Source organism: Ranitomeya imitator, chromosome 5 (genome assembly GCF_032444005.1).
Source record: "Ranitomeya imitator isolate aRanImi1 chromosome 5, aRanImi1.pri, whole genome shotgun sequence".
NCBI lineage: Eukaryota > Metazoa > Chordata > Amphibia > Anura > Dendrobatidae > Ranitomeya > Ranitomeya imitator.
Genome location: NC_091286.1, coordinates 386,584,654 through 386,609,977, shown reverse-complemented (window position 1 = coordinate 386,609,977; position 25,324 = coordinate 386,584,654). Strand labels below are relative to the sequence as shown.

The window sequence follows — 25,324 nt, the reverse complement described above, 5'->3', positions numbered from 1 at the left end:
ATTTGCCCCGTCGCCACCATTTCCTCACTGCTGCAGCTTAGTGTTAGACGGCACCGCTGCTGCTGTGGCGGCTATACAGACAAAGAGTGGTTTTTTTTGGAGCGAATTGTCAGAGAGAGAGGTTTAGGGAGTCGGGACTAGTTGTAATATCAGCCCATTTCAGGGTAGGTTACAGCAGTTCATAGCACTGATTGCCAGGCAGGTCTGTGCCAGTGCTGTGCAAGTGTTTGTCACAGCATTTGGTGTAATCTAGCTCAGCCAATCCTTTTGGGCTAGTAGCATTGTCTGATAGTCATCTCAGTAGCCCACCTGTGAAGCTAGCTACGCTGCCTGTGTATCTCAATTTTTACAGCATCTAACCCAGTTAATAGTTTAGGGCCTAGGAGCAGTGTCTGCACGTCAGCAGAGTAGCCCGCCTGTGAAACAAACTATACTGCCTGTGTATCTCTATTTTCACTGCATCTAATCCAGTTATTAGTTTTTGGCCTAGTACCACAGTTTGGCCACTCAGTTCTGCTCGGTTTTCATCCATTGGTTGTTGTGCCAACAACTACAGATACAGAGTTGCCAATTAGTTAAGCACTAAAATGAGTGGCAAAAGGCCTGCTGCTGGTGGAAAGAGGAATAGGCGTGTTGGAAAGGGGAAAAAAAGGTTGTGTCCATGGGCTAGGTGGTAAAGCAACAGTAACATCTGCAGAAGAAAGACCATCTTCCAGCCAAAGTAAGATGTCTACTTCTTTTTGTGGACAATCTGATATGATCCCTTTTTTACGACCATCGCTACAAGCATAGCCAAAAATTCCAGATGAGGCACAAAAACAGCAGGTGCTTGAACGGATATCAAGTGCTCATTCAAGTGGGCTCTCCTCCATATCAACTTCAACATCACAACTACTCCAGTCCTCAGAGATGTCACCCCAATCGCCCATGCTTCCTCACAGCTCCCAAGTCTCCAGCTGCCCGTCTGATCATGGGGTAACACACATGGTTGAGTCTGTAGAGCTGTTTACGCATACTATAGCCTGGGAATCAGAGGTCAGCTCCAGAGCTTCTGTGAATCCAGACGAGGAAATGATCTGCACTGATGCCCAGAATCTTTGTGAGTTGAATCCAGGCCCAGATGAAGAAGGTTCTGAGCATAATGTAGACTCTCGTTCCCAAACTGTAACTCCTGTTGGTGGAGACAATGAGGAAGATGATGATGAGACTGAGATACCTGATTGGAATGAAAACTTGACTTTTCGGTCGGGGCAGGAAGAGGTTGGCTCTGAGGATGACGGGTGTGAGAACACACAGGATGATGATGAGGTTGTAGATCCCACTTACTGTCATCCCACAGTCTGCCAGTCCATGAGGTCAGCAGAGGAGGTGGAGGAGAATGCTAGTGACGAGTCTGAAGACGAGGTAATGGTGTGCCTTCCTGGACAGACGGAGTACTGGAAGCGTGTCAACAACTGCATCCTAAACCCCAACTGTGCCTCAGACCAGAAGTCGTGGTGGCTCTTCAGGTCGCACGGGCTCTAAGCCTTGCATAGCCTTGGCATTTTTTGACATCGCAAAGGATGACCCAACTCATGTTGTCTGTAAGATTTCTCAACAAAATCTCAGTAGAGGCCAAAAAATCACTAGCTTGAGTACTTCATGCATGAACCGTCACATGGATATGAGGCATAAGTTGCAGTGGGAAGCTCACTGTGCTACAATGCGGCCTAGTGGGCCGGGTCAACCACCGTCTGCCCCATCAAGTGCAGCTGCGTCCTCTTCATCCTCTGTGACTGTGGGGACAGCAGTCGCACATGGTTTTGGATACAGACCTTCCACCTCTTTACCCACAACAGCCAGTGTGATTGGCAGGTTGTCAGGACATTTGCTAGTGGAAACACCTGCTAATGTTGAGTGCTCTCCGACATCGACACCACATTTTGATCAAGACCACATAACCTCTCCGCTTGCACCTTGCTCACAGACCAGCAGTTTGCCAGGGACACCCTACTCAACTCCGTCTAAGCACGGCAGCTAGCCCTCAGTCCCTCAGATGTGGACAAGTAAAAGACCATTTCCTCCTAGCCATGACAAAGCTAGGAGGTTGAATTTCTCCATCTGCAGGCTGTTGGCTGCAGAAATGCTGCCTTTCCGCCTGGTGGACACAGAGGATTTTTGAGACCTTATGTCCGTCCCAGTGCCCCTGTACCAGATGCCCAGTCGCCACTATTACTCAAAGAAAGCTGTGCCCACGCTAGATTAGCATGTCGCACACAACATCACCGCTTCCTTGAGAAACTCTGTGTGTGACAGGGTGCATTTCACCACAGACACTTGGACGAGTAGACATGGACAGGGGCGTTACGTGCCGGTGACTGGGCACTCGGTAACTACGGAAACATCAGGAGAAAGGGCTGCTGTCCAAGTCTTGCCGTCGCCATGAGTTGCTCATCGATCCTCTGTATCTAGAAGTTCCTCCACTGCTTCTGCCTGCTCAACCTCCTATCGGTCCTCTACCTGCACCCAAAGCCTGTCTGATAATGCCACCCACGTTGTAACTGCGCAGAAGGAATCCTGCACACCTCCTCACTATGCTATCACCAGGGCTCAACGGCATCAGGCAGTGTTTACATTGAAATGTCTGGGAAATGTGAGTCACACAGCAGAGGAGTTGTGGTCAGCTCTGGAGACCGAGTTCCATCAATGGTTGTCTCAACTCAACCTGCAGCCAGGGAAGGCTGTGTGCGACAATGCTGCAAACCTGGGTGCGGCCCTTTGCCGGGGCAATGTCACACACATGCCTTGTATGGCTCACATTTTGAACCTGGTTGTCCAGAAATTTTTATCCCACTATCCCGGACTAGATGGGCTTCTGCAGAGGGCACGGTCGCTGGGTGCTCACTTCCGCCGTTTGCATCCCGCAGCTCGACGACTTGCATCTCTACAGAAGTCGTTAGGCCTGCCAGTTCACCGGCTGCAATGCGATGTGCCCACACGGTGGAATTCAACTCTGCATATGTTGCAGCACCGACGAGCCCTGGTGCAATACGTTATGACGTATAGCCTGGGCCAACGAGATCAAGAGGTGGGGTATATCACGCTGCAGGAGTGATCTCCGATTAGGGACCTATGCACCCTTCTGCACAGTTTTGAAATAGCAATGAAGATGTTTAGTGCTGACGATGCCATTATCAGCATGACCATTCCTGTGATTTACATGCTGGAGCACACCTTACACAGTGTTTGGAGTCAGGGGGTGGAACAAGAGGAGGAGGAACAGGAGTCGTCGTATGCGGAAGGGATCATATCTCCAAGGTCAAGCAGGTTGGCTGCACCAAGGCAGCTGGCATTGGAGGCTGGGGGAGAGGGGATACCGAGGGCGCATGGTAGCAGCCAAACTGTTGAGGAAGGTGCAGGAGGCGAGGAAGAAGTGGAGGACGAACTGGCGCTGGGCATGGAAGACTCATCAGATGAGGGAGACCTTGATCAAATTTCTGTTGTGCGAGGTTGGGGGGAGAGGGCAGACGAAGGAAGCATGATTCTCACCTCGCCACCGCCAAGACAACAAGGACTTGGTCCTCCTGGATGCACAAGACACATGAATGCCTTCTTGCTGCACTACCTGCAACATGACCCTCAGATTGTCAGAATCCGAAGTAATGCCGACTACTGGGTTGCCACACTCTTAGATCCCCGGTACAAAAGCAAATTTGGCAAAATAATTCCTGCCATAGAAAGGGATTCACGCATGCAGGAGTATCAGCAGAGACTGTTACAGAATCTAACATCTGCTTTTCCACAAAACACCAATGGAGCACGTAGTCAATCTCTGAGTTGTAACTTGCCAACCATGGGACTATCGAGTCATCATCACTCATACCGTAACAGTAACATCGTATCTGGTGGTAACAGCAATTTTTTCCAATCATTTCAAGATTTTTTAGACCATCCTTTGCAAGGCCACAGGACACAAGAAGTCTGATGCACAGCCAACACCTAGAGAGGATGGTACAAGAGTATCTCCAAGTTAACATCGATGCCATGACTCTGGAACTGGACTCTTGCTCATTTTGGGCTTCCAATCTTGAAAAATTGCCTGAGCTCTCCACTCACGCCTTGGAGATCCTGTCGTGCCCCGCAGTCAGCGTTCTCTCTGAACGTGTGTTCAGCGCTGCTGGTGGTGTGGTGACAGATAAGCGCACGCGGCTGTCCAGTGACAATGTAGACAGACTAACGTTCATCAAGATGAACAAATCCTGGATCCGCAAGGACTTTTCTACCCCTGTGTCATCTTGGGGAGACTAAAAGCTTGATGATTTTTGAAAATCACCTCACCAACTGTTTTAAAAAAACTCTGGCAAAATTGATGCCACTTAAGTGGTGTCTGTGGCCGAATTTTTGGAAAAAATGGAGACACTTTTTTTTTTATTTAGTCCCCTTGCTGAGTTTTACATGACGTTGCCATCGTCAATTCCAGGTGGGTGGGGTTGTCTGCAGAGTTGTTTCCTCATACTATGGCCTGGGATTCAGAGGTCTGCTCCAAAGCTTCAGTGTCTGCTAGTCAGCAGAGTAGCCCAGCCACCCACTGCCTGTTTACCGAAGTACTATTTTTAACGGCATGTAGCCCAGGAAATCCTTTTGGGCCTAATAGAATTTGGTGCTACTTAGCAGGGTACTTCACCCATGAAGCAAGCTACACCGCCTTTTTACCCAACTACTGTTTTGTAACGGCATCTAGCCCAGGAAATCGTTTTGTACGCAAGAGCATTTTGTGCTACTCAGCAGAGTACCCCACCCATGAAGCAAGCTACACCGCCTGTGTACCCAACTACTGTTTTGTAACGGCATCTAGCCCAGGAAATCCGTTTGGGCCTAGTAGAATTTAGTGATACTCAGCAGCGTACCCCACCCATGAAGCAAGCTACACTGCCTGTTTACCTAACTACTATTCTACAGAAAGATATTTCTTTTTTAATTTTTTTTGTCAAGACGTCTGGGTGTTGGTAGAGTGAGTTTAGATTTTTACTCCAGCCTTTCTTGATTTTAGAAGGGCAAGACATGCCTATATCTGTGTCTCCTCCTCCTTTTACTCCTCCACCTCTTTTCTTTTCGCATGACTATATGTAGTTGTGACTTTTCCATGTTTGCTGTGTCTTCTGAGCAGTTTGTCAGCTTTTGGACACCTTTTTAAGGTGTTTTCTATGTGTTTTCCATGTGTTTGTATGTGTTTGTGTTTGCCTGCCATTGGTTTCAATGGGGTTCGATGGTGTTCGACGAACAGTTCGGCGAACACCTCCCTGATCGAACCGAACCCGAACACTAGGGAGGTGGCTCAACACTAGTTTTAAGCTCCTTTCAGCTTATGACATATGGTGACGTATTGGGCAGCGATCTCCACTGTTGTTTCCTCTTTAACATGAGCATTACAGCTTTATCCTTTTGACAATTATTGACAAGATATATCTCATCGAGCATTTCTTTTTTTTTTTTTTTTTTTTCTTTTGTAGGCTTTCCTACTATGTATAGCTTAGGCCTTATTAACTGACCGCTATACCACTGCTTTTACTTTTCTGTTTGTTCTGTGAATGTTGTAAAGTAAAGAAATGAGCTATAGAAACATCTCCTATATAATACCAGACACATAAGGGGATTAACAGGGCAACCACAACTTGTCTCCACACTCAATTTACCTTTCTTATATAATGGATAAAACCCCTTAAAATCACTTTTCCTAGATTGAGTTGTCATTTGTTATTGGCCATACGGTTTGTCAGCCCTTTGTTATTAAGTGTTTTTGCTGAGCTCTACTCTAATGGCTATCGACTAAATGTCACACTAACTATGGATATATTCAACTCTGCAAGCCCAGTGTGTATTAGTTTAAAAAAACAAACAAACTTCATTTAATGGGATCATAACTGTCCCATGAACTTACCTACTCATCTGTACATGGCATTATACAAGATCTTTACCCACAAACTCCATTTTTATATTTAATCTTTTTTTATGGTTCCTTTTTTATGTCTTTTGCATGTATTTATATGTGAATAAAAAGTATATATGGATTTTTTTTTATATTTTATTATTGGTGTGCCTCAGCCTTTTCCCTATTGTTTTTCTGCTTTTGTGCTTTTTGTTATGGGTCCATTGAGATTTGGCAAAACTGTGCGTACAACCTAAATTGTAATAATAGAATCTTATAAAATATTATTATACAGTTACAAGATGAGAAATAATTGCCTGTCTTATATCATTATAGATTTTTAAAGCTCTGAAAAGCTTACAAGTGCTTGATATCTCATTGGATATCTTGGCGGTAAGTATTCAAGCAGAAGTCCATTTATTTTAGAATAGCATATAGTAGAAAATAGAATTTTTTTTGGTGGCTATGAGTTTAACCCCTTCACAACCTTTGGTGTATATTTAAAGGTCGTGTCCCTGACTTTGATGTGGGCTAGCATGCCAAGCACACATCTTTCCCAGCACTTGATGGCTGATTTAATCTCACCCATTGGCACCCCTGTTACATGTTCGGCGGGGTGCTGATGGGTTGTCATGACAGCCAGGGGTCTTCTGATGACCCCTGTGCCTGTCATTTTGAATCTCCTGTGAGCTTCGGCCCATGGCTGGCGTTCATAAGAGATCATCATTTCTGTTATACATAGAAGTAACTGAAACCATATGTATAGCACAGGCATATTCAAGTCTCCTAAAGGGGACTAATGAAGTCAGTAAAAAGTGTGAAAAATGTTTTTTAAAAGAATGAAAAACCCATAAGTTGAAATCACCCCCTTTTTTGCCCCATTGAAAATAAAGTTAGATAATGTTAAAACACCTTAGGACAAAATAAAAACTATAGGATAATTAGAAATTGTTGTATAAATTAATAATGGTAATTACCCTTGGTGTTAAAACAAAGTAAAGAAGTGGAAGCCACTCATGACCAGAAACAACCCAACCACCAAAGCTATGGATGCATCGGGAAGACCAGACTGGATTATGTAAAATAATATCTTTATTAACTAGTAGTAGCGATACAGAAAGGTATAACAATATAAAAAATTATAAGTAAACAAACTGTGTGCGAATCAGGACAGTATATATCATATATTTAAAATGAGAATAAACCCATAACCATAAGCATAGTTGTAAAGAACTCACTAATGAACCTGTGCAAGGTAATTAGTCCCCAAAACGGGGTATAAATAATTCCCTGAAATTATTCTAAAAGTGAAAAATCTAAAAATACGTGCCAAAGTGCAAAAATAAATACAATTAGTATATAAAGCATGTATATGGCAACAAGTGGAAGTCCCACAAGAACTGTGCAAAAAAAATAAAGTGCTTAAGTGCAAAAAATGAATTCAGGGAAGGATCCACTCATACACATAGGAAACTCCCCTGAAAGCAGAGCAATACTGCAAGATAATAAAGTGCTATGTGCAAACAATGTGTGATTCAGAGAAATATACTAAGCATTACCTTTGGGTGCCTCACCGTCCTGAACACGCGCGCACACCCGACGCGCGTTTCAGAAATGAATTCCTTCGTCAGGGGAAAAGTAAAGCAATTTAAAATATTAAATAAAAAATACTGTGTCACTGTGTCCAGAAATTTCTGGTCTATCAAAATATGAAAACAATTTGATTGGTTAACAGCATAATGAGGAAAAAACAAATCAAAACTCCAGAATTACGTTTTTTTTGGCTGCTGCAACATTGCAATATGAAGCAATAAAAAGGCAATCAAAACCTCATATCTGCCTCAAAATGGTATCCATAAAAAGAGTCCGCTCAAACTGCAAAAAATAAGCCCTCACACAGCCCCAGATCCTGAAAAAAAAAAACACTACAAGTCTAGGAAAATGTTGACCTAAGCAGCAAATGTTTTTTTTTCTTATAAATGTCTTTTTTTTTTTGTCCCCAACACTGAAAAACAAACCTATTTAGTATCTGCAAACTTGTACTGACCTCGTGAATCATATTGCCAGGTTAGTTTTACTATATAGGGAACATGGTACATAAAAAAGCACAAGTCCAACTTGTCCTGTAAAAAAACAGGTCTTCATACAGCTATATTGAGTGAAAAATAAAAAAATTATGACTCTTGGAATAAGGGGAGGAAAAAACAAAAGTGCAAAAAATGTGAAATCGCAGGTTCATAAAGGGGTTGAACCAATTTTATTATTTATTCCCTATCAATAGAATAGGAAATAACTTATTGATTGTTGGGGGTCTGATAGTTGGGACCCCACCAATTCAGAGAAGGGAACAATACATGATCATCAGCTCTGTTCCATTCTTTATGGAACTGGTGGAGATCATGCAGAATCTCTGCTCTATTCATACAGGGCTTATAGAGCTTCGTACTTGGGATTGGTTGTCATCTCAGTGGTCCGACCTCTAGAGAGAGAGAGCTTCTAAACGTAGTACAACCCTTACCACCTAATCTCGGCTTTGAAGCCTATGCTTCTTGCCATCCTTTAATTACCTTTTTCATTGTGTAACTTGCATTTATCTCTTTGCTTTCTTTTCTTTTCAACCAAAAAATGCTTATTTTATAGGAAACTGGAGTCGGAAAGACTGTGAACAGTTTCCGCAAACACACTGAAGTGGGAGACATTGCTAAATCTATTGTACTTCAATGGAAGAAATTGGTTCCTGAGGTGCAAGAAATGTAAGTACAGTTTGATTGAACTTATTTGGTTTTTAAAGATTTCCAGGTCTGGGGGAAAAAGTGAACATTTGTCCCCATGTTATAAAAAATCAAAAAGCACAAAATATGAACGGCACTAGGTGTTATCGCAGCAGGCGGTGTAGCCGCAGCCTGAGGATTCCACTGCAAGACTCCTATAGCACGTATATAGTCTGCAATGTTCGGATGGTGCTCAGCATAAAAAGCAGTGAACAAATATCCAAGGAGAAAAAGGAAAATGCGGCACTCACCCAGGTAGATTGCGAATCAAAGTCCTTTATTCATCATAACGTAACAACGGACATAGTAAGGAGAGGCGGCTGGGAGAGATCAGCGGTGCGGGGAGAAAGAACAGGACTACGATCGTTTCGCGCTTGTGCGCTTCCACGGGGACCCGTGGAAGCGCACAATCTACCTGATTTGATTCGCAATCTACCTGGGTGAGTGCCGCATTTTCCTTTTTCTCCTTGGATATTTGTCCCCATGTTGGTTGTCAACTTTTTTTTAACAACTTGCTTTACAACATCATGTAATGTGCCAACAGACTTATCAATATAAAGAAGCTGAAATTGTGAGTTGGTAGTAGTTATAACTTTTGGGATGGCCATAACTGTAAATTGGTAGACAAGGTATCTTTTAATTTCTTATGTGTTCCTATAAACACCTAAAATCAGTGTCTACAGCAAAATTGTCTGCTTTTCATAAGCTTCAGGACCACAATACACTTCTGTAAGGGGGTTCCCTTACACAGTATATGTAATTGTTTAATGCTGGTGTCATTTTATGCTGCAGAAATGTTTCTAGTGTATGCCCTGATCCACTGTTATTATACAGAAGTATAAATATAAAATGCATTGCATGCGCAACAAATTGATGAAACTTGTGATCTAGATCCCAAATGTTTGAGAGATGCCAAAGGCTCTGTTTATATGTGCATGGGGTCTGTTACAAGGGAGGCTGTCTATAGTAAAACCTATAAACTATATTTTATTGGTATGCGCACTTGTTAAGTATTTGCTACTTTATTTTGTTAAATTTTTTCACGCATTTTTTACAGAAACTTGAAGGATTTCCTAATGCCTGCAAAGTGACAGACTCCTGAAATTTCATGCACATGTTACTTATTTTTCCCTGCACATTTGAAGCCATTTTTAATCCGTAGCATGTCAAATTTTTTAGCAAAATTTGCCCATTCCAATGCATAATTTAAAAAAATGCATCAAAATTCCCCGTATTTTATGCTGCATTTTCCTGCAAAGAGACACTTTTTTTTTTTTTTTTTGTTGCAGAAATGTCTGCGGCAAATTCTTAACATTTCTTAACAAATGTCTTTTTTCGGCCTTACTAACTATGTTACTATGTTACTATGTTACTATGTGCATATACTCTTAAGAAGCAATACTTCCCAGGATAAAAACCTACCCAATGTCAGCCGAAAACGCATGCTATTATTGCATTTGTATCAAAGAATAAGAAGGTAGAGCATGACCTCAGTTGAGTACAATGGCTGCCATGGTATGTCTCTGTATAACTGTTATAGAGAGGTGTAACACTTTTTTTGTCCTTTTAAACTGCACTAATTCTTACTTTGTAGTAACAGCATGCCAAATTCTATGGATGAAAGAAAAGAAATCACTGAGAATAAGAAACCCACTAAAAAATCCAAATATGAGCAAAAGGAAATTTTAGAAGAGAAAAAAAAGATTTCAAACTCTAAACTGGAAACGAAAATCGAAGCCAAAGACAAGAAGATGATTTCTAAACCTAAACACGCACAAAATGAAATTTTGGAAGAAGTTAACTTGAATTCTAAAGAGAAGCATTCAAAAAAGGTTAAGATTTCAGGATCTCAAATAGATAACAAACAAAGAGAGTCTAAAGTAGACACAAAGGTCAATGACAAAAAATGTGTGCCCAAAGAAAAGACACCTGACAAGAATATACCATGCAAGGAACAAAAACGTGAAAAAACTATTTTGAGTTCCCCATCAAAGAGTGAAAAGTCAAGCAAGCCGGGGCACCAGGAGAAGCTCAAAAATGTACATTCATTGAGTACTGAAAAGAAGTCTAAGTCCTCTACTAAGGATGACGGCAAGTCTTCTGGGTCCAACAGACTCAAAAGCAAGATTACTGTACATGAGACTGTCATTAGGGAAAGGGACAACATTCAAGCGGAGAACACTTTTTCCGGTGAGGAGTTTGAAACTCCCACAATGTCTTTTGAGTCTTATCTCAATTATGACCAAGCTTCAAACAAAAGAAAAAAGAAATCCTATCCAATAAATGAACCGCCAAGAAAAGTAGAGAAAGTGTGTAAGCAATACTATAATTTGGAAATATCCAAAGCTGAACATCAAAGTCCGATAAAGGAAGAGGAAGAAGTGGAACACATAGAGGCAAGTATATGCAAAGTTGGTTAAAATGTTTTAAAGGAAAAATATAGGCTGCAGTATGGTCAATCACTGAGCTCAGTGACTGCCAATATGGACGGCACAAGCTGCTGAGCTCACTGATTCACTGCACTGCTGTTATCTTTGCACTTAATTTAAAAAGAAAAAAATTAAAGGAGTGCTAATTATTTTGGGCAGTAAAGGTCTTCTTGGTAATTTTGAGGCGTCATTGGTATGATAACCAATGTGGACAAAAGAATGCTAGTAGTTTTTTTTTTTTTTAAAGTGCACATGCATGCCCGCGCTCTTGCGCCCACTCTCTTGCTGTCTTGTGCTCGCTATTTCACACTCTCACTACAGTGGACATGACTGACATACCGATCATAGAAAGTGAGAGCTTTAAATCAATAGGCAAAGTCTTCACAAATTCCTTGTAATCTTTTGGTTTTTAATTGCAGGTGAAAAAGGGCTGTCTTGAGGATTTACTCAATGTCCCGCTTCCCAAGATTTTGGCCGACTACTCAATTTTCTCTTCCCCACCTCACCCAAGTGAATATAAAGGTGAGCACATTGAGGCAAACATTGCCTGAAAATGTTTAATTAAAAGGGATCACTATTTAGGACTATTTTTACAATTTGACGTGAGAAATTTGCTTAGACTTTAGGACAATTAATTTTAACTGTGCATGCATTCTTGCGTTGACCAGCCTTGATATGTAGCACTGAAGCTTCGGCTTAAAAAAAATAGCGTTCCTTAAATAGAAACCTACCAGTTATAACTGCATATTACGGAAATAGATTTGTGCATAAACAAACAAAAATGATCTCGCAACATATTAGTATATCGTGGCTATTTTTATAGTATATTAGTATACCCTTGTAAAATATACTTCATGAGAAACATCTGTTTTACATTGATAAATGTTTTTTATGCTTCTTGTTTTTATGAATATTTTCTTTTTTTATGCAGAGTACATTCCAGAAAGTTTACCTGAAATGAAGCCTGAATCATGTGAATTTACTGGACGGCGTCTTAATTCAAAAATGTTGGTGTACTCTGGTTCCAAAATATTATACCTTCCCAAAATGTTATCGCTCTATGAGCAATGCATACGGATTCTTCAAAATAATATTGATTGTAAGCATTAGCAGTGGCAATTCTTTTACATTAAATCAGTTAACACCTTCACCACCTTTGATGTATATTTATGTCAAAGATCATGTCCCTGACTTTGATCTTTCCACATACTTGATGGCTGATTTAATGAGCCATCAAGTGCCTCTAACAACTGTGGAGCAGTTATCGTGTTATCCTGTTGAATCCCGCTGTCAATCACTGACAGCAGGATTCAACATGCGCCAACTAGAAGCTTGTCATTAATCCTGCCCATTGGCATCCCTGTCACGTGATCATGGGGTGCCGATGGGTTGTCATGACATCAGGGGGTCTGCAGAAGGTCCCTGTGAATGTCATTAAGATAGTCTTGTGAACGCCGGCTCATGGCCGGCGTTCAAAGCAGATTGTGATTTCTGATATGTATAGCACAAGCGAACAGATGATCACAGCTTCAAGTCTCCAAAGAGGCTATTGAAGTAAGGAAAGAAAGTGTGGGAAAAAAAAAAAGTTGAAATCAACCCCCTTCCCCTTTACCCCATTGAAAATATAACAATTAAAATACACATATTTGGTATCGTGGTGTTCATAAATGTCTGATTTATCAAAATATGTAGGCAATTAATCCAATCGGTAAACGGTGTTAAGAGAAAAAAAAAACGAAAACCTCAGAATTATGGTTATTTATCCGCCGCAACATTGCAATAAGAGGTCAAAACATTGTATCAATAAAATATCTGCTCAGGGTGCAAAAAATAAACCATCACCCAGCCCCAGATCACAAAATTGGACACTCTACAGGCCTCATAAAACGACATAAAAAAAAATCTGAAATTTCTGAAAAATTTTTTTGCTTACCACTTAAATGAAAAAATAAAGCTATACATTTTTGGCATCCGCATACTCCTCCTGACCTGGAGAATCATATTGCCAGGTCAGTTTGACCATATAGTGAACATTGAAAATATAAAAAGCACAAAAAACAATTGTGGGATTGCACTTTTTTTTTTGCAATTTCACTGCACTTGGAATTTTGTTCCCCTGTTTTCCAGTACATGATATGGTAAAATCGATAAACCGATAACATCACACAAAAGTACAACTCATCCTACATAAAACAAGCCCTCATACTGCTACATTGACAGAAAAATCAAATAACTTGAAAGAAGGGTAGGAAAAAACAAAGGTGCAAAAAAACTTGGAAAATCGTAAGGTCATGAAGGAGTTCATAAACAACCGTAATGGAATAATTTCTTAACATGTCATGTATTTTGGTGGTTTGTTTAAAAAATTATATAGTAACAATTCTTTTATTGGTAGCAGTGACTTGTAGTAGTATAAAATTTTCATATTGTTCCCACGATGGCACACCAGGAGGCTAACCTTCACCTCTGTAAGGGCAAGCATGTTAGACATGACATATGGCATGAATTAGGCCATCATTATTGTGCACTTATCTTATCAAATCTTCAAACTATTTTTCTATTAGCTTGTCACCATCTTTTAACACCACCACCAATCATACTGCCAGGTCATTTTTTACGAGTTAATGAACAATGTAAAAAACACAACCACCCAAAAGAATGGCAGAATTGCCTTTTTTCCACCATTTTATCTCACTTGTATTTTTATTTGTAAATTTTTTAGTGTATTATGTGGTAAAATAAATGACCTCATTCTAAGCTATAACTCAACCGGCATAAAACCAGTCGTCCTTTGTCTGTGTTGATTGGAAAATTTTAAATTGTGATTCTTGAACAAAGGGGAGAAAAAAAAAAAGTACTAAAATGAATATTTGCTGCAGAGGAAAGGGATAACAAACTTTTACATGAGTAATAAAGTATTTGTTTTACTTTTGTTGGCAGCCATTCAAGAGGTCGGTGGTGTACCATTTGAAATCTTGAAGCCAGTACTTCAACGTTGTACTCCTGAGCAATTAAATCGAATTGAAGAATGCAATCCTGTTTGTATATTTTGTGGTTAATTTTCTGCAAGCCTAACATACTGTACTGTATATCCAAAACTTGCATGATGTTGCGTTTTTTTGCTGTGATTTTATCTAGCAATGCTGTGCCATCTTTTTCTATATACATATAAAATCATACATCCAACCTTTGCAGATGAATTAGGTCAGTTCTGGATTAGTTGAGCTGTGCCGGGAGGTTGGGGTTATGTGTTTGTGTACAGTTCAGTTACCGGATGTTAAAGAAGCAAGTTCGGTGCTTGTGTAGGGTCATCATACCAAGAGGATATCATTGTGTAATGGGGGCAATGTGGTGGCATCCTATTGTGGGAGGGGGGGTTCTGTGGAGGTTTATATTGTGCAGGGAGGTTTTGGGGCATCATATTGTGTGTTGTATCACAATGTGAGGGCATAATATTGTGGGTGGGTGTACGCAGGAGGCATTATAGCATATAGGGTCATCATACTGTATATTGGAGGGGCAATGCGGATATCCATACTGTGTGGGGAAGCTGTGGAGTCATCATTCTGTGTGCTGGGGAGGGTGGGTGCTGTGAGGACATCATGCAGAGTGTTGAAGGCAACATTGGAGCATCATATTGTGTGAGAGCACTGATGGGGCAAAATAGTGTGAGTGCTTTTTACTGTGTGCAGCTCACTCTGAAGGCATCATACTCTGCTGGGGTGCAATGTGGGAGCATTGTACAGTCTATGCATGCATTATACTGGGTGGGGAGCTGAGGGAGCATTATACAATATGGGATGACATGTTAGGCCATGATATGATGTGTTGGGACATTACACTGTGTGAGCACTGTGGGTATATCGTCCTGTGTGTGGTTAGCATTAAGATTACTATTTCTGTATGGGCACAAAGAGTTAATCCAGGTTATGGAAATGGCTTAGCGCACCTCAGCAGTTTTTATTTTACACTGTGTGCCACAATACAGGTCCCTCTTTCCTAATTTTGAATTTGTGAGATATGCTAAAATATTTTAATTTATTACCAAGGTTTTTATAGAAGAGTCTGGGAACTTGTGGAAGAAGCACTGCGAAAGAGACTTTAAAGGTCATCGGCTTTTGCAGTATGAGTCTTGGCGGGAAATGTACTTAAGGCTCTTTACTGAAAGAGAGGATAAGTTGAGGAAGATAACGCAAAATATCAGTTCTGCACATTCGGGAAAACCCAAAGGTTTGTCATCTGGCTATTTTTTCATTTTTAACAAGAAACGTTGTAAAACATTAAGCCAATCTTATAATAATAATAATTATATTTTAAAGGGCGATTAATCAAATTATGTATCTTGTAAGAAAAAAAATAGCTTAACAAACTTGCAATTAGACAGAATAGAAGGTGACGGGGTAGATAGTAGGGATAATATAATGACCTGCTTCAGTAACCTCTAAAATATTTCAAAGTTTGCTGAGCCCAAAAAGTGTCCCAAGGAGACCAGATAACATTAAACCTTTCCACAATGTTGTCATTCAAGGAGCACAATATTCAAAATGTTTAATTTCTTTAATCTGAGCATAAAGATCAAACAAAGAGGGAGAAGTTTGCTTCCAATGAAAGACTATTGGACAACCTGCTGCTGTCAGTATATGCAGGAGCAACCTGGTGACTCTTAGATATGGCCTATGGAAAAATAATGAAACAGAAACTGAGGCTCTAAAGGTACATCTAAACCAAAGACTTGTTTAATGAGAGGTTTCAGCAGTGGTGTGAACTGTAAAAACAAAATAAAAATATGTATATATATGTATGTATGTGTATATATATATATATATATATATATATATATATATATATATATATATATATATTGCTAAGGTGCATCACTATGATAGGGGAGAAAGATGGGTCCAGTTTGTGCAAAAACGTGGGTATATTTTTATATTGGTTCTCTTTATATGATGTGCAGGATACAGTCAAGGATGCTGTTATCTAAATATTTCTCCATTCAGCCTCGGTTGAAGTTTTACCTAGCTAATACTCCCATTTCAGCATATATCAATGCTTAGAGATGTTCTTTGATTTCTCGAGTGCATTTAATTCCCTGCAGCCACCTTTACTACACAAAAAGATGACTGATATGAAGGTGGAGGTGGGGATGAGAAATTGGATAACTGACTACCTATCAGATCGGCCACAGTTTGTACAGATGGGAGCAGTTGTGTCAAGCAGACTATTGAGCAGTGTGGGTGCCCCCCAGGGAACGGTGCTTGCACCCTTTCTATTCACACTGTATACATCAGACTTTCAGTATAAATCTGATCTTTGCCACCTTCAAAAATTTTCGGATGACTCCGTGGTTGTGGGATGCATTAGGGGAGATCAGGGGGATGAGGAATATAGAAGGGTGGTGTCGAATTTCGTGGATTGGTGCAATGGTAACTATCTACAACTAAATGTTAAGAAAACCAAGGAGTTTGTGGCTAACTATAGCAGGATTAAGTTGGAATGCTTACCGTTCACTATTGCTGGTCAGGAGGTAAAGCAGGTGGAGAGTTACAAATATTTGGGGGTCCATTTGGATAGCAAACTGGACTGGAGATGCCACTCAGAGACTGTCTACAAGAAGAGGATGAGCAGATTGTATTTCCTAAGGAAACTGAGGTCTTTTAATGTGTGCAGCAAAATGTTAGAAATGTTCTACCAGTCTGTGGTGGCAAGTGCCATCTTTTTTGCAATCACGTGCTGGGGTAGTAGTGTGCAGGCCTCTGATGCTAATAAGCTGAATAAGCTTATCAAAAAGGCAAGCTCTGCTGTCGGCTGCAATCTGGACTCTCTTGAGGAGGTAGTGGAGAGAAGAACTCTGAGAAAGTGTATGGCAATTATGAACAATAATGCACATCCACAATATGAGCTATTCATGAGACAGAAGAGCACCTTCAGTAACCGACTAATACTTCTGAGGTGTAAGAAGGAAAAATTTAAGAAATTGTTTGTGCCAACTGCTATGGGGATGTACAACAATAACATTAGGGTTAAATCATAAAGGTGATTGTCCACTTTATTTCTTCTACTTCTCAGTTCACCAGCTGTGTATGTCCTATTCTAATGTATAATGTCCTTCTGTCAACAAACTGTCATGTCAATTAAGTAATTCATTTTATGATTTTTATGATTTTGATGATTTAAGTTGTGCTGCTGTGATACCATAATTTCCCACGGGATCAATAAAGTGTATTGTATCGTATCGTATCGTAGTTAAGCAGTTGGACCAAGATTTTGTAAAATATTGTAGGTATCAGAGATGAAACCTCTCATTTGATGGGCCATATCTAGGTAATCTCTCAAAAGATGTGGGTTGAAGACCTGCAAACTAGGGTTGAGCGAAACGGATCGGACAAATAGAAAAATCGCCGACTTTTGGCAAACTCTGGTTTCGTGAAACCCGACCCGATCCTAGTGTGGGATCGGCCATGAGGTCGGTGATCAGCGCGCCAAAGTCGCGCCAAACTGATGTTTTCAGTGCCATTTTTCATCCGATGAAGGAGGGCGCAGAATGTGGGCAGCGTGATGACATAGGTCTCGGTCCCCACCATCTTAGAAAAGGGCATGACAGTGATTGGCTTGCTTTCTGCGGCATCATAGGTGCTATAAAGGGGCGTGCACACCGACCGCCATCTTACTTCTGCCGATCTTAGCATAGGGAGAGGTTGCTGCAGCTGCATCAGAAGAAGGGCTATAGTTAGGAAGGGAAGATTAAGCCCCGAAACTGCTTGTGCTGTAGCGATTTCCACTGTCCAACACCACCTTTTCTTTGCAGGGACAGTGGAGTTTATATTTTTGTGCATCAGCTCTGTAGCTTATTGGGCTGCCTTATAAGGCTCCCTGATAGCTGCATTGCCCTTTGTACGCCGCTGTGCAAACCAACTGCTTTTTTTTAAAGCAAAAATCCTGTTGCTCCTTTCTGCACAGTTCTCTTGTTTATTTGTCCACACTTTTGTGTGCAGCAGTCCTTTTTATTGCTGCCATACTTTTCCTGAGATCATTGTAGGGAGATTGAAATTGTACTACAGTCCTTGTATTTTTTAATATATCTTCCAGCCACGTTCTGCCACTTACATTGTGTAGTGTAATACACTGGGCCTGAGTTTTGTTGCCGTCTCCCCCCCAAAAAAGGAAGATTTAAATTGGCACTAAGTGGATCTACGTCAGTTCTGTTAGTTTGTCGTATATCAGTCAGCCACATTCTGCCACTTACATTGTGTAGTGTAATACAATGGGCCTGAGTTTTGGTGCAGTCCCCCCCCCCAAAAAAAAAAGGGAGATTTAAATTCTCAACAAGTTTATATACACCTTCTACCTTGTTTTACAGTACCATATAATGGGTGTTATTTTGGTTAGATTTTTCCAAAAATGAGGAAGTCTGGTGGAAAAGGCCATGGGCGGTCGTTGCCAGCTGCTACTGATTGTGGTGGTGGTGGTAGAGCATCTGGTGATAGTGGGAAAAGCAAAATAGCACCAAAGGCTCGAGGTGTTGAGCCAGCATCATCGTCTGGCTACACAAGGCCTCGAAGGCTCCCTTATCTGGGAGTAGGGAAACAGCTTTTAAAGCTGGAGCAGCAGGAAGAAGTTTTGGCTTTCCTTGCTGACTAAGCCTCTAGCTCTTTTGCCTCCTCTTCAGAAAGTTTGAAATATAAAAGCAGTGAGTCGTCAGTGGATGCTCCCGGTCAGGAACAAGTCGCTTCCTTGTGTCCTTCACCCAAACCAAAAGTGAAGGATGCGGCAGGCGACACTACAGTTTACTCCATGGAGCTCTTTACACATACCGTGCCTGGGTTAGAGAGGGAAATTGTTAAAAGCCCATTACAAGATGAATTGGACATGGAGTGCACAGATGCACAGTGTTACGGCCGTTACTCACCGCTCCACCCCTGGTTCTCGGCGCGCTGTCTCCGCTTCTTCAGCTGTGGCCGCTGCTCTTGTTCCCCTCGGCCGCTCATCCTCCAGGTCACGGTGCGCTGTTCCATCTTCCCTCATCGCTGCTCGTTCCTGCAGTCCGGCTTCCGGTGGGTGGTCCAATCGTCCTCGGCGGGCCCCTCCTCCACGTCTCAGGGGTTCTGCTTCTGCGCAGAATCTTGCATTAGGTACACCTTCCTGTCCGGCGCCCTCTGGTACCGGATGTGATTGTCCGGTGTGCTGCAATCCAGGTACTGTGCTCACTATTTCAGGCCACCTCCCCTGCTAGGAGGTGCCTGAGTGTCTTTAGCTTTCCGGCTTCTGCCTCCGGTCACCTTTGTTTCTGTGTTCCAGTAGTACGTGCTGGTTTTGCGTCCTTCTCCGTTGGTCACGCTGTTTGTGTTTTCTCTACCTTCACTTATCCTCTCACCCTCTCTCCCTACAGCTCCGTCTCTGGCATTCCTCTGTTCCAGCCCGTCGTCCATTCCCGTGTCCTCTGCTTCTGGTTCCTTCGTCCTCGTTCCTGGTTTTCGTTTTAGTTCCCTTCTTCTGTTTTCTCTTCTTCTGAGCCGTCCCTCTTGGTGTCTGCTACCGTGGATAGGAGACCTCTGAGCCTGCTCCTGACAGCCCCTGTATAGGGGTTGGTTAACATCTGGTCAACTCGCCCAGGGGTAGGTCTACCACGGTCCAGAGGGTCCACTCTCGTTCTTGCCTCAGTAATGTTATACACAGCCACAGCTAGATTATTATGCTGTTCCATTGACTCAGATAACTACATTGCCCTCGCAGTGTACTGAGCCAGAATCTGACCCTGCTGAGACTATGGTGCCCCGTCACGAATGCTATAGCACCTTACACAGTGACACAGAGGAAGGTGCACATGACATTGAAGAGGAGGTGATAGATGACCTAGTTGTTGACCCAGATTGGCAGCCATTGGGGGAAGAGGGTGCCGCTGCCAGTAGCTCAGAATCGGAGGAGGATGATCCGCAGCAGCCATCTACATCGCAACAGCTTTCATCTGGCAGGCCCGTATCTGGCCAAAAATGTTTGTCAAAACCAAAAACAGTTTTAGGACAGCGTGGCCATCCCGTGAAAGTAGCACAGCGTGCAATGCCTAAAAAGGTAATACATAGTAGGAAGAGTGCAGTGTGGGAATTTTTTGACCAAGATCCGAATGATCAGTGCAAAGTTATCTGTAAGAAGTGCTCAAAGACCTTTAGCAGAGGGAAGAATCTCCTAAATTTAAATACAACGTGCATGTGTAGACATTTAACCAGCATGCACTTCCAAGCCTGGACTAACTTCCAAACGTCCCGTACCATTGGTGCACCTGCTCAGAATGAAGGTAGTCAGCAACGCTACATTGCTTCCCTCACTGTAAGCCCACTGGTTAGGACACCACCAGCAGCAAATGTGGAGGTATCGTCGCAAGTCCAAAGCAGTCAGGGAATCAAAAGGTTCTTGGTAGGAAACACTGTAGGTAGGCCAACATCAAGAATACCATCACCAAGCCTCTCTCATTCTGCCATGTCCACCACCACCCCCGCTAGTTCCACCATATGCTGCTCTCCAGTCCAGCTCACCCTGCAAGAGACTCTTGTTAAGAAAAGAAAGTACTCATCCTCTCATACACAGGGTTTGAACGCCCACATTGCTAGACTTATCTTGTTAGAGATGATGCCCTACCGGTTGGTTGAAAGCGAAGCTTTCAAAGCCCTGATGGCATACGCAGTACCACGCTATGACCTACCCAGTCGACACTTCTTTGCGAGAAAAGCCATCCAAGCCCTCCACCAGCATGTCAAAGACAACATTGTCCATGCACTGAGGCAATCAGTCAGTAGAAAGGTGCACCTCACAACAGATGCATGGACCAGTAGGCATGGCCAGGGACGTTGTGTCCATCACGGCGCACTGGGTTAACGTGGTGGATGCAGGGTCCACAGGGGACAGCCATAGTGGGACAGTTCTGCCTAGCCCGCGGTCTAAGAAACAGTTGGCTGTAGGCATTCGCCACCCCTCCTCCTCCTCCTCCTCCTCCAGAAGCGAAAGCTCATCCACAGAGCGCAGTCGCACAACCACTCCATCCGCAGCTGCCAGTGATGCACACGAGGTGTCCCATTATCGAACAGCTAGTGGTAAGCATCAGCAGGCTGTGCTACAAATGAAGTGTTTGGGCGACAACAGACACACCGCGGAAGTACTGGCCGAGTACTTGCAGCAAGAAACTCAGTCATGGCTGGGCAGTGTACATCTTGAGGCAGGCAAGGTAGTCAGTGATAACGGAAGGAATTTTATGGCTGCCATAGCGCTTTCAGAACTGAAACACATACCTTGCCTGGCTCACACCTTGAACCTGGTGGTGCAGTGCTTCCTCAAAAATTATCCGGAGTTACCAGCCCTGCTCCTGAAGTTGCGAAGACTTTGCACATCCGCCGGTCGCCCGTACACTCCAGCCATATGCTGAACCATCAGCGATCGCTGAATCTTCCCCAGCACCGCCCTAATAATCGACGTTGCAACAAGGTGGAACTCCACACTGCACATGCTTCAGAGGCTGTGCGAACAGAGGTGTGCGATCATTTATTTGTGGGAGGATACACATACACGGGCAGGCAGTTGCATGGCAGACATGGAGTTGTCTGGTGTGCAGTGGTCGAAGCTACAAGACCTCTGTCAAGTCCTTCAGTGTTTTGAGGAATGCACACGGCTTTTAAGTGCAGACGACACCATCATAAGCATGAGCATCCCACTAATGCGTCTGCTGATGCAAAGTTTGATGCACATCAAGGAGCAGGCATCTGCAGCCGAGGAGGAGGGAAGCCTTAATGACAGTCAGCCATTGTCTGCTCAGGGAACTCTCCTGGACGAGGTGGCGGACGAAGAGGAGGAGGATGATGGGGATGAATATTTATGGGAGGAGGATGCTTCTCAGGGGGGCAATAGAAACTGGTGGCGTTGCAAGGTCCGGTACAGGGTTTTTGCGGGCCACAAGTGATGTTGATTTGCAAGAAAGTGCTCCTCAACCCAGCACAAGCAGTGAATTGACACCTGGAACATTGGCCCACATGGCTGAGTATGCCTTGTGTATCCTAAAAAGGGACCCCCGTATTATAAAAATGACTGATGAGGACTACTGGTTGGCCTGCCTCCTGGATCCACGATACAAAGGAAAATTACAAAATATCATGCCATATGAGAACCTTGAGCAAATATTTGCTACCAAACAAGCAACTCTTGTAGACCGTTTGGTTCAGGCATTCCCAGCACACAGTGGTGGTGATGGTTCTCACACGAGCTGTAAGGGGGAACATGGCAGAGGTGTTAGAGGTGCACAAATCCGAAGTGGCATTGTACAGAGGGGTTTTATGACCAAGTTGTGGAGTGATTTTGCAATGACCGCAGACACGACAGGTACTGCTGTATCAATTCAAAGTGACAGGAGACAGCATTTGTCCAGTATGGTTACAAACTATTTTTCCTCCCTTATCGATGTTCTTCCTCACAGGTCATTCCCCTTTGATTTCTGGGCATCTAAAATAGACACCTGGCCTGAATTGGCAGAATATGCATTACAGGAGCTCGCTTGCCCAGCTGCTAGTGTGCTATCAGAAAGAGTCTTCAGTGCTGCTGGTTCAATACTGAACGAAAAAAGGACACGTCTGGCTACCAGAAATGTTGATGATCTAACCTTCATTAAAATGAACCAATCATGGATTTCAAATTATTTTGCCCCACCTTCCCCTGTTGACACGTAGCTTGCCTGAAAAATGTCTTGATTTTGGCCTCCTCTTACTGACTGCTCCAATTCCTCCATTTGCAGCTGCTGAATGTCCACCATAGGCCATTTTTATACCTCACTAAATGGGCTGACTCCACCCACAGGGCCGTGGTCACCACTTGGCGCAAGCACCTGTGCGAGTGCCGTTTGCTTGGACAGGTGGGTGTGCCCACTCTTGGGCGACGGCACTGGCACAGGGTCCCTCATAGTACAATGAAGTGTCTCTGATGGTGGTGGTGCACAACCAACGTCAGACACACCATCGTAATATGAAGGGCCCTGTGAGAGTACCGCCGCCCACGAGAGAGTGTCCCCCCCCCCCCCAGCTCGAACAGTGCTCTACCACTTGCAAAGCTTACCTCTCCCTGCTCCACCACTGTGTAGTCTATGCTGTTAAATCCTTCAATGGCACTGCCAATACAAATTTGTTGATATGATAGATGATAGTAAAAATATACAGGGGCCCTGGCCTCCATTTGGACCAGTTAATACTTTGCGCCAACTACCTCTGTCTGCTACTCAGCAGAGGAGCCCACCCCTGTACCTAAATATGCCTCCAGTTTATTTATGAACAATTTTTTGGCAGACATTTAGCCCACTTTATTATTTTGGCCTACTAACTGTCAGCCTCTCATTACAGTTGTCCTCTTCCGCTGAACAAAGCTATGCCACCTGTGTAATCCTCTTACCAATTTTGAACTGCATTTAGCCTACTTTTTTATTTTAGGCCTACTCCGTCTGTCTGAGCCACTTATTACAGTTTTCCTCCACTGAACAAAGCAATGCCGCCTGTGTACTCCTCTTATCAATTTTGAACTGCATTTAGCCTACTTTTCCGTACTATGAGGGTCCCTGTGCCAGTGCCAACTAGTGGGCCCCCCTGCTTGCTCAGGGTCACCGCACTTGCAAAGTTGAAAATCTTGAGCCAGCACTACCCCCCCCCCCACAACTTTAGCCAAATAAGCCCCTGTTTTCAATGCTTAACTATTATTATAACGTAAATTAAGATTGACAAGCTTAAGAAATAAGCATTGATGTTTTAGCATTAAAAAGGGCACTGTAGGTGTTTTCCTGTCCTCCACTCACTGCCGACTTAGATTCCCCATTGACTTGCATTGGGTTTCGTGTTTCAGTCGGTCCCCGACTTTTCGAAATAATCGGCCGATTTCACCCGACCCGACTTTTGATAAAGTCGGGTTTCGCGAAACCCGACTCGATCCCAAAAAAGTAAAAGTCGCTCAACTCTACTGCAAACTATGAAATGGGATGAGACAAAGTGTAATCTTGATTAGGGATGAGTGAACCCAAATTGGCAAGTTCGGCGTGCATACTGGATTCTTAGTATCTGTGCACAGACTCCAAACACGAACTTTTAACCAGAAATCTGGTTTCCTGTTCAGCTTTGCTAGCCAATCAAAGCTTGTTGAAAGGCTGTAGCGCAGCCAATCAATACGTTTTTAGGCTGTGGTCACTTCTGGAGCTATCTCAGCCATGCCAATTACTAGCATGGCTGTGATTGTCCAGCTTCCCATGTAACCCTGACTGTGCCAGATCACATGTTGCGCAGACATTCTGGTTCTCTGTGCCATTTCACCCTCCTGTTGTGTGCCACATAAGCCTTGTGCTTTAAACCCCAAAACACTGTTCCTGTGTTGCATAGCTGTGTTGTGTAGATTGCACTAAAAGCATGGTCTTGTGTGCAATACCATTGTTGTGTAGCCTGGCACTCTGTGCAATAAAGTCTGGCACTGTATCGTTAAAAATCTAGTTGCCTGACAAAACAATCATATTGCTCTGTTGCATAAAAATCTAGTTATCTGACAAAAAAAATCATATTATACTTCTATTTAAAAAAAAAAAAAGAAAAAAAGTTCCCTGCGCTATAAAAATCAGATTCTCTGTATCAAAATAGCCTTGAGTAGAGTCCCCAAATCCATCCTCATACCTATATTGTATTTTTTTAAGGGGGAAAACATGAGGAGAGCAGCATCAGGGGGATGTGGTGATGGTGTAACTGCTGCAGGAAGAGGATATGGTCTATTTGCGCCTGTTGCGTGTCCAACTGCAACACCTTCCTTAAGTGCTCCTAGGCAACAGCGCGTTCGTCATTATTTAGTAGGCCCCAGTATCGCAGAACGAATGTTGAGGCCAGAACACGTGGAAGCCGTGTTAGATTGGATGGCTGAGAGTGCCTCCCAGATTCGATTCCCATTTTCTTCCACCCAGTCCCCTGCAGAAAGCGTTCAGTTGGTGCCTGAGGATCTTCATCATTCTTTCACATCATCCCCTTTCAAAGCATCTAAACCGTGTGAGCCACAAGTTATACAGCAGTTTCTTCTGCTGTTCAATAAGGGGTTCCTGCCACAGAAATAGAAAGGCCTGAGTGCACTGATGCCCAACCACTCGTTCTATCAGCGGATGAGTATGTGGGAGGGCCAGTGCACACTATCAGAGATCCACTACAGCACGTTTCTTGGGCTGATGAAAC

General features: G+C 43.0%; 1 protein-coding gene across 1 annotated transcript in view; it reads left to right on the top strand.

Moving 5' to 3' along the window:
* Positions 1-25,324, top strand: part of LOC138637766 (elongin-A-like) — an 80,576-nt gene that overhangs the window by 31,244 nt on the left and 24,008 nt on the right. Inside the window, exons 3-10 of the mRNA XM_069726684.1 lie at positions 1,255-1,404; positions 6,242-6,298; positions 8,546-8,658; positions 10,271-11,087; positions 11,525-11,627; positions 12,037-12,204; positions 14,046-14,143; positions 15,155-15,335. Coding sequence (XP_069582785.1) covers positions 1,255-1,404; positions 6,242-6,298; positions 8,546-8,658; positions 10,271-11,087; positions 11,525-11,627; positions 12,037-12,204; positions 14,046-14,143; positions 15,155-15,335 — 1,687 coding nt within the window. The remainder of the gene's footprint in view (positions 1-1,254; positions 1,405-6,241; positions 6,299-8,545; positions 8,659-10,270; positions 11,088-11,524; positions 11,628-12,036; positions 12,205-14,045; positions 14,144-15,154; positions 15,336-25,324) is intronic.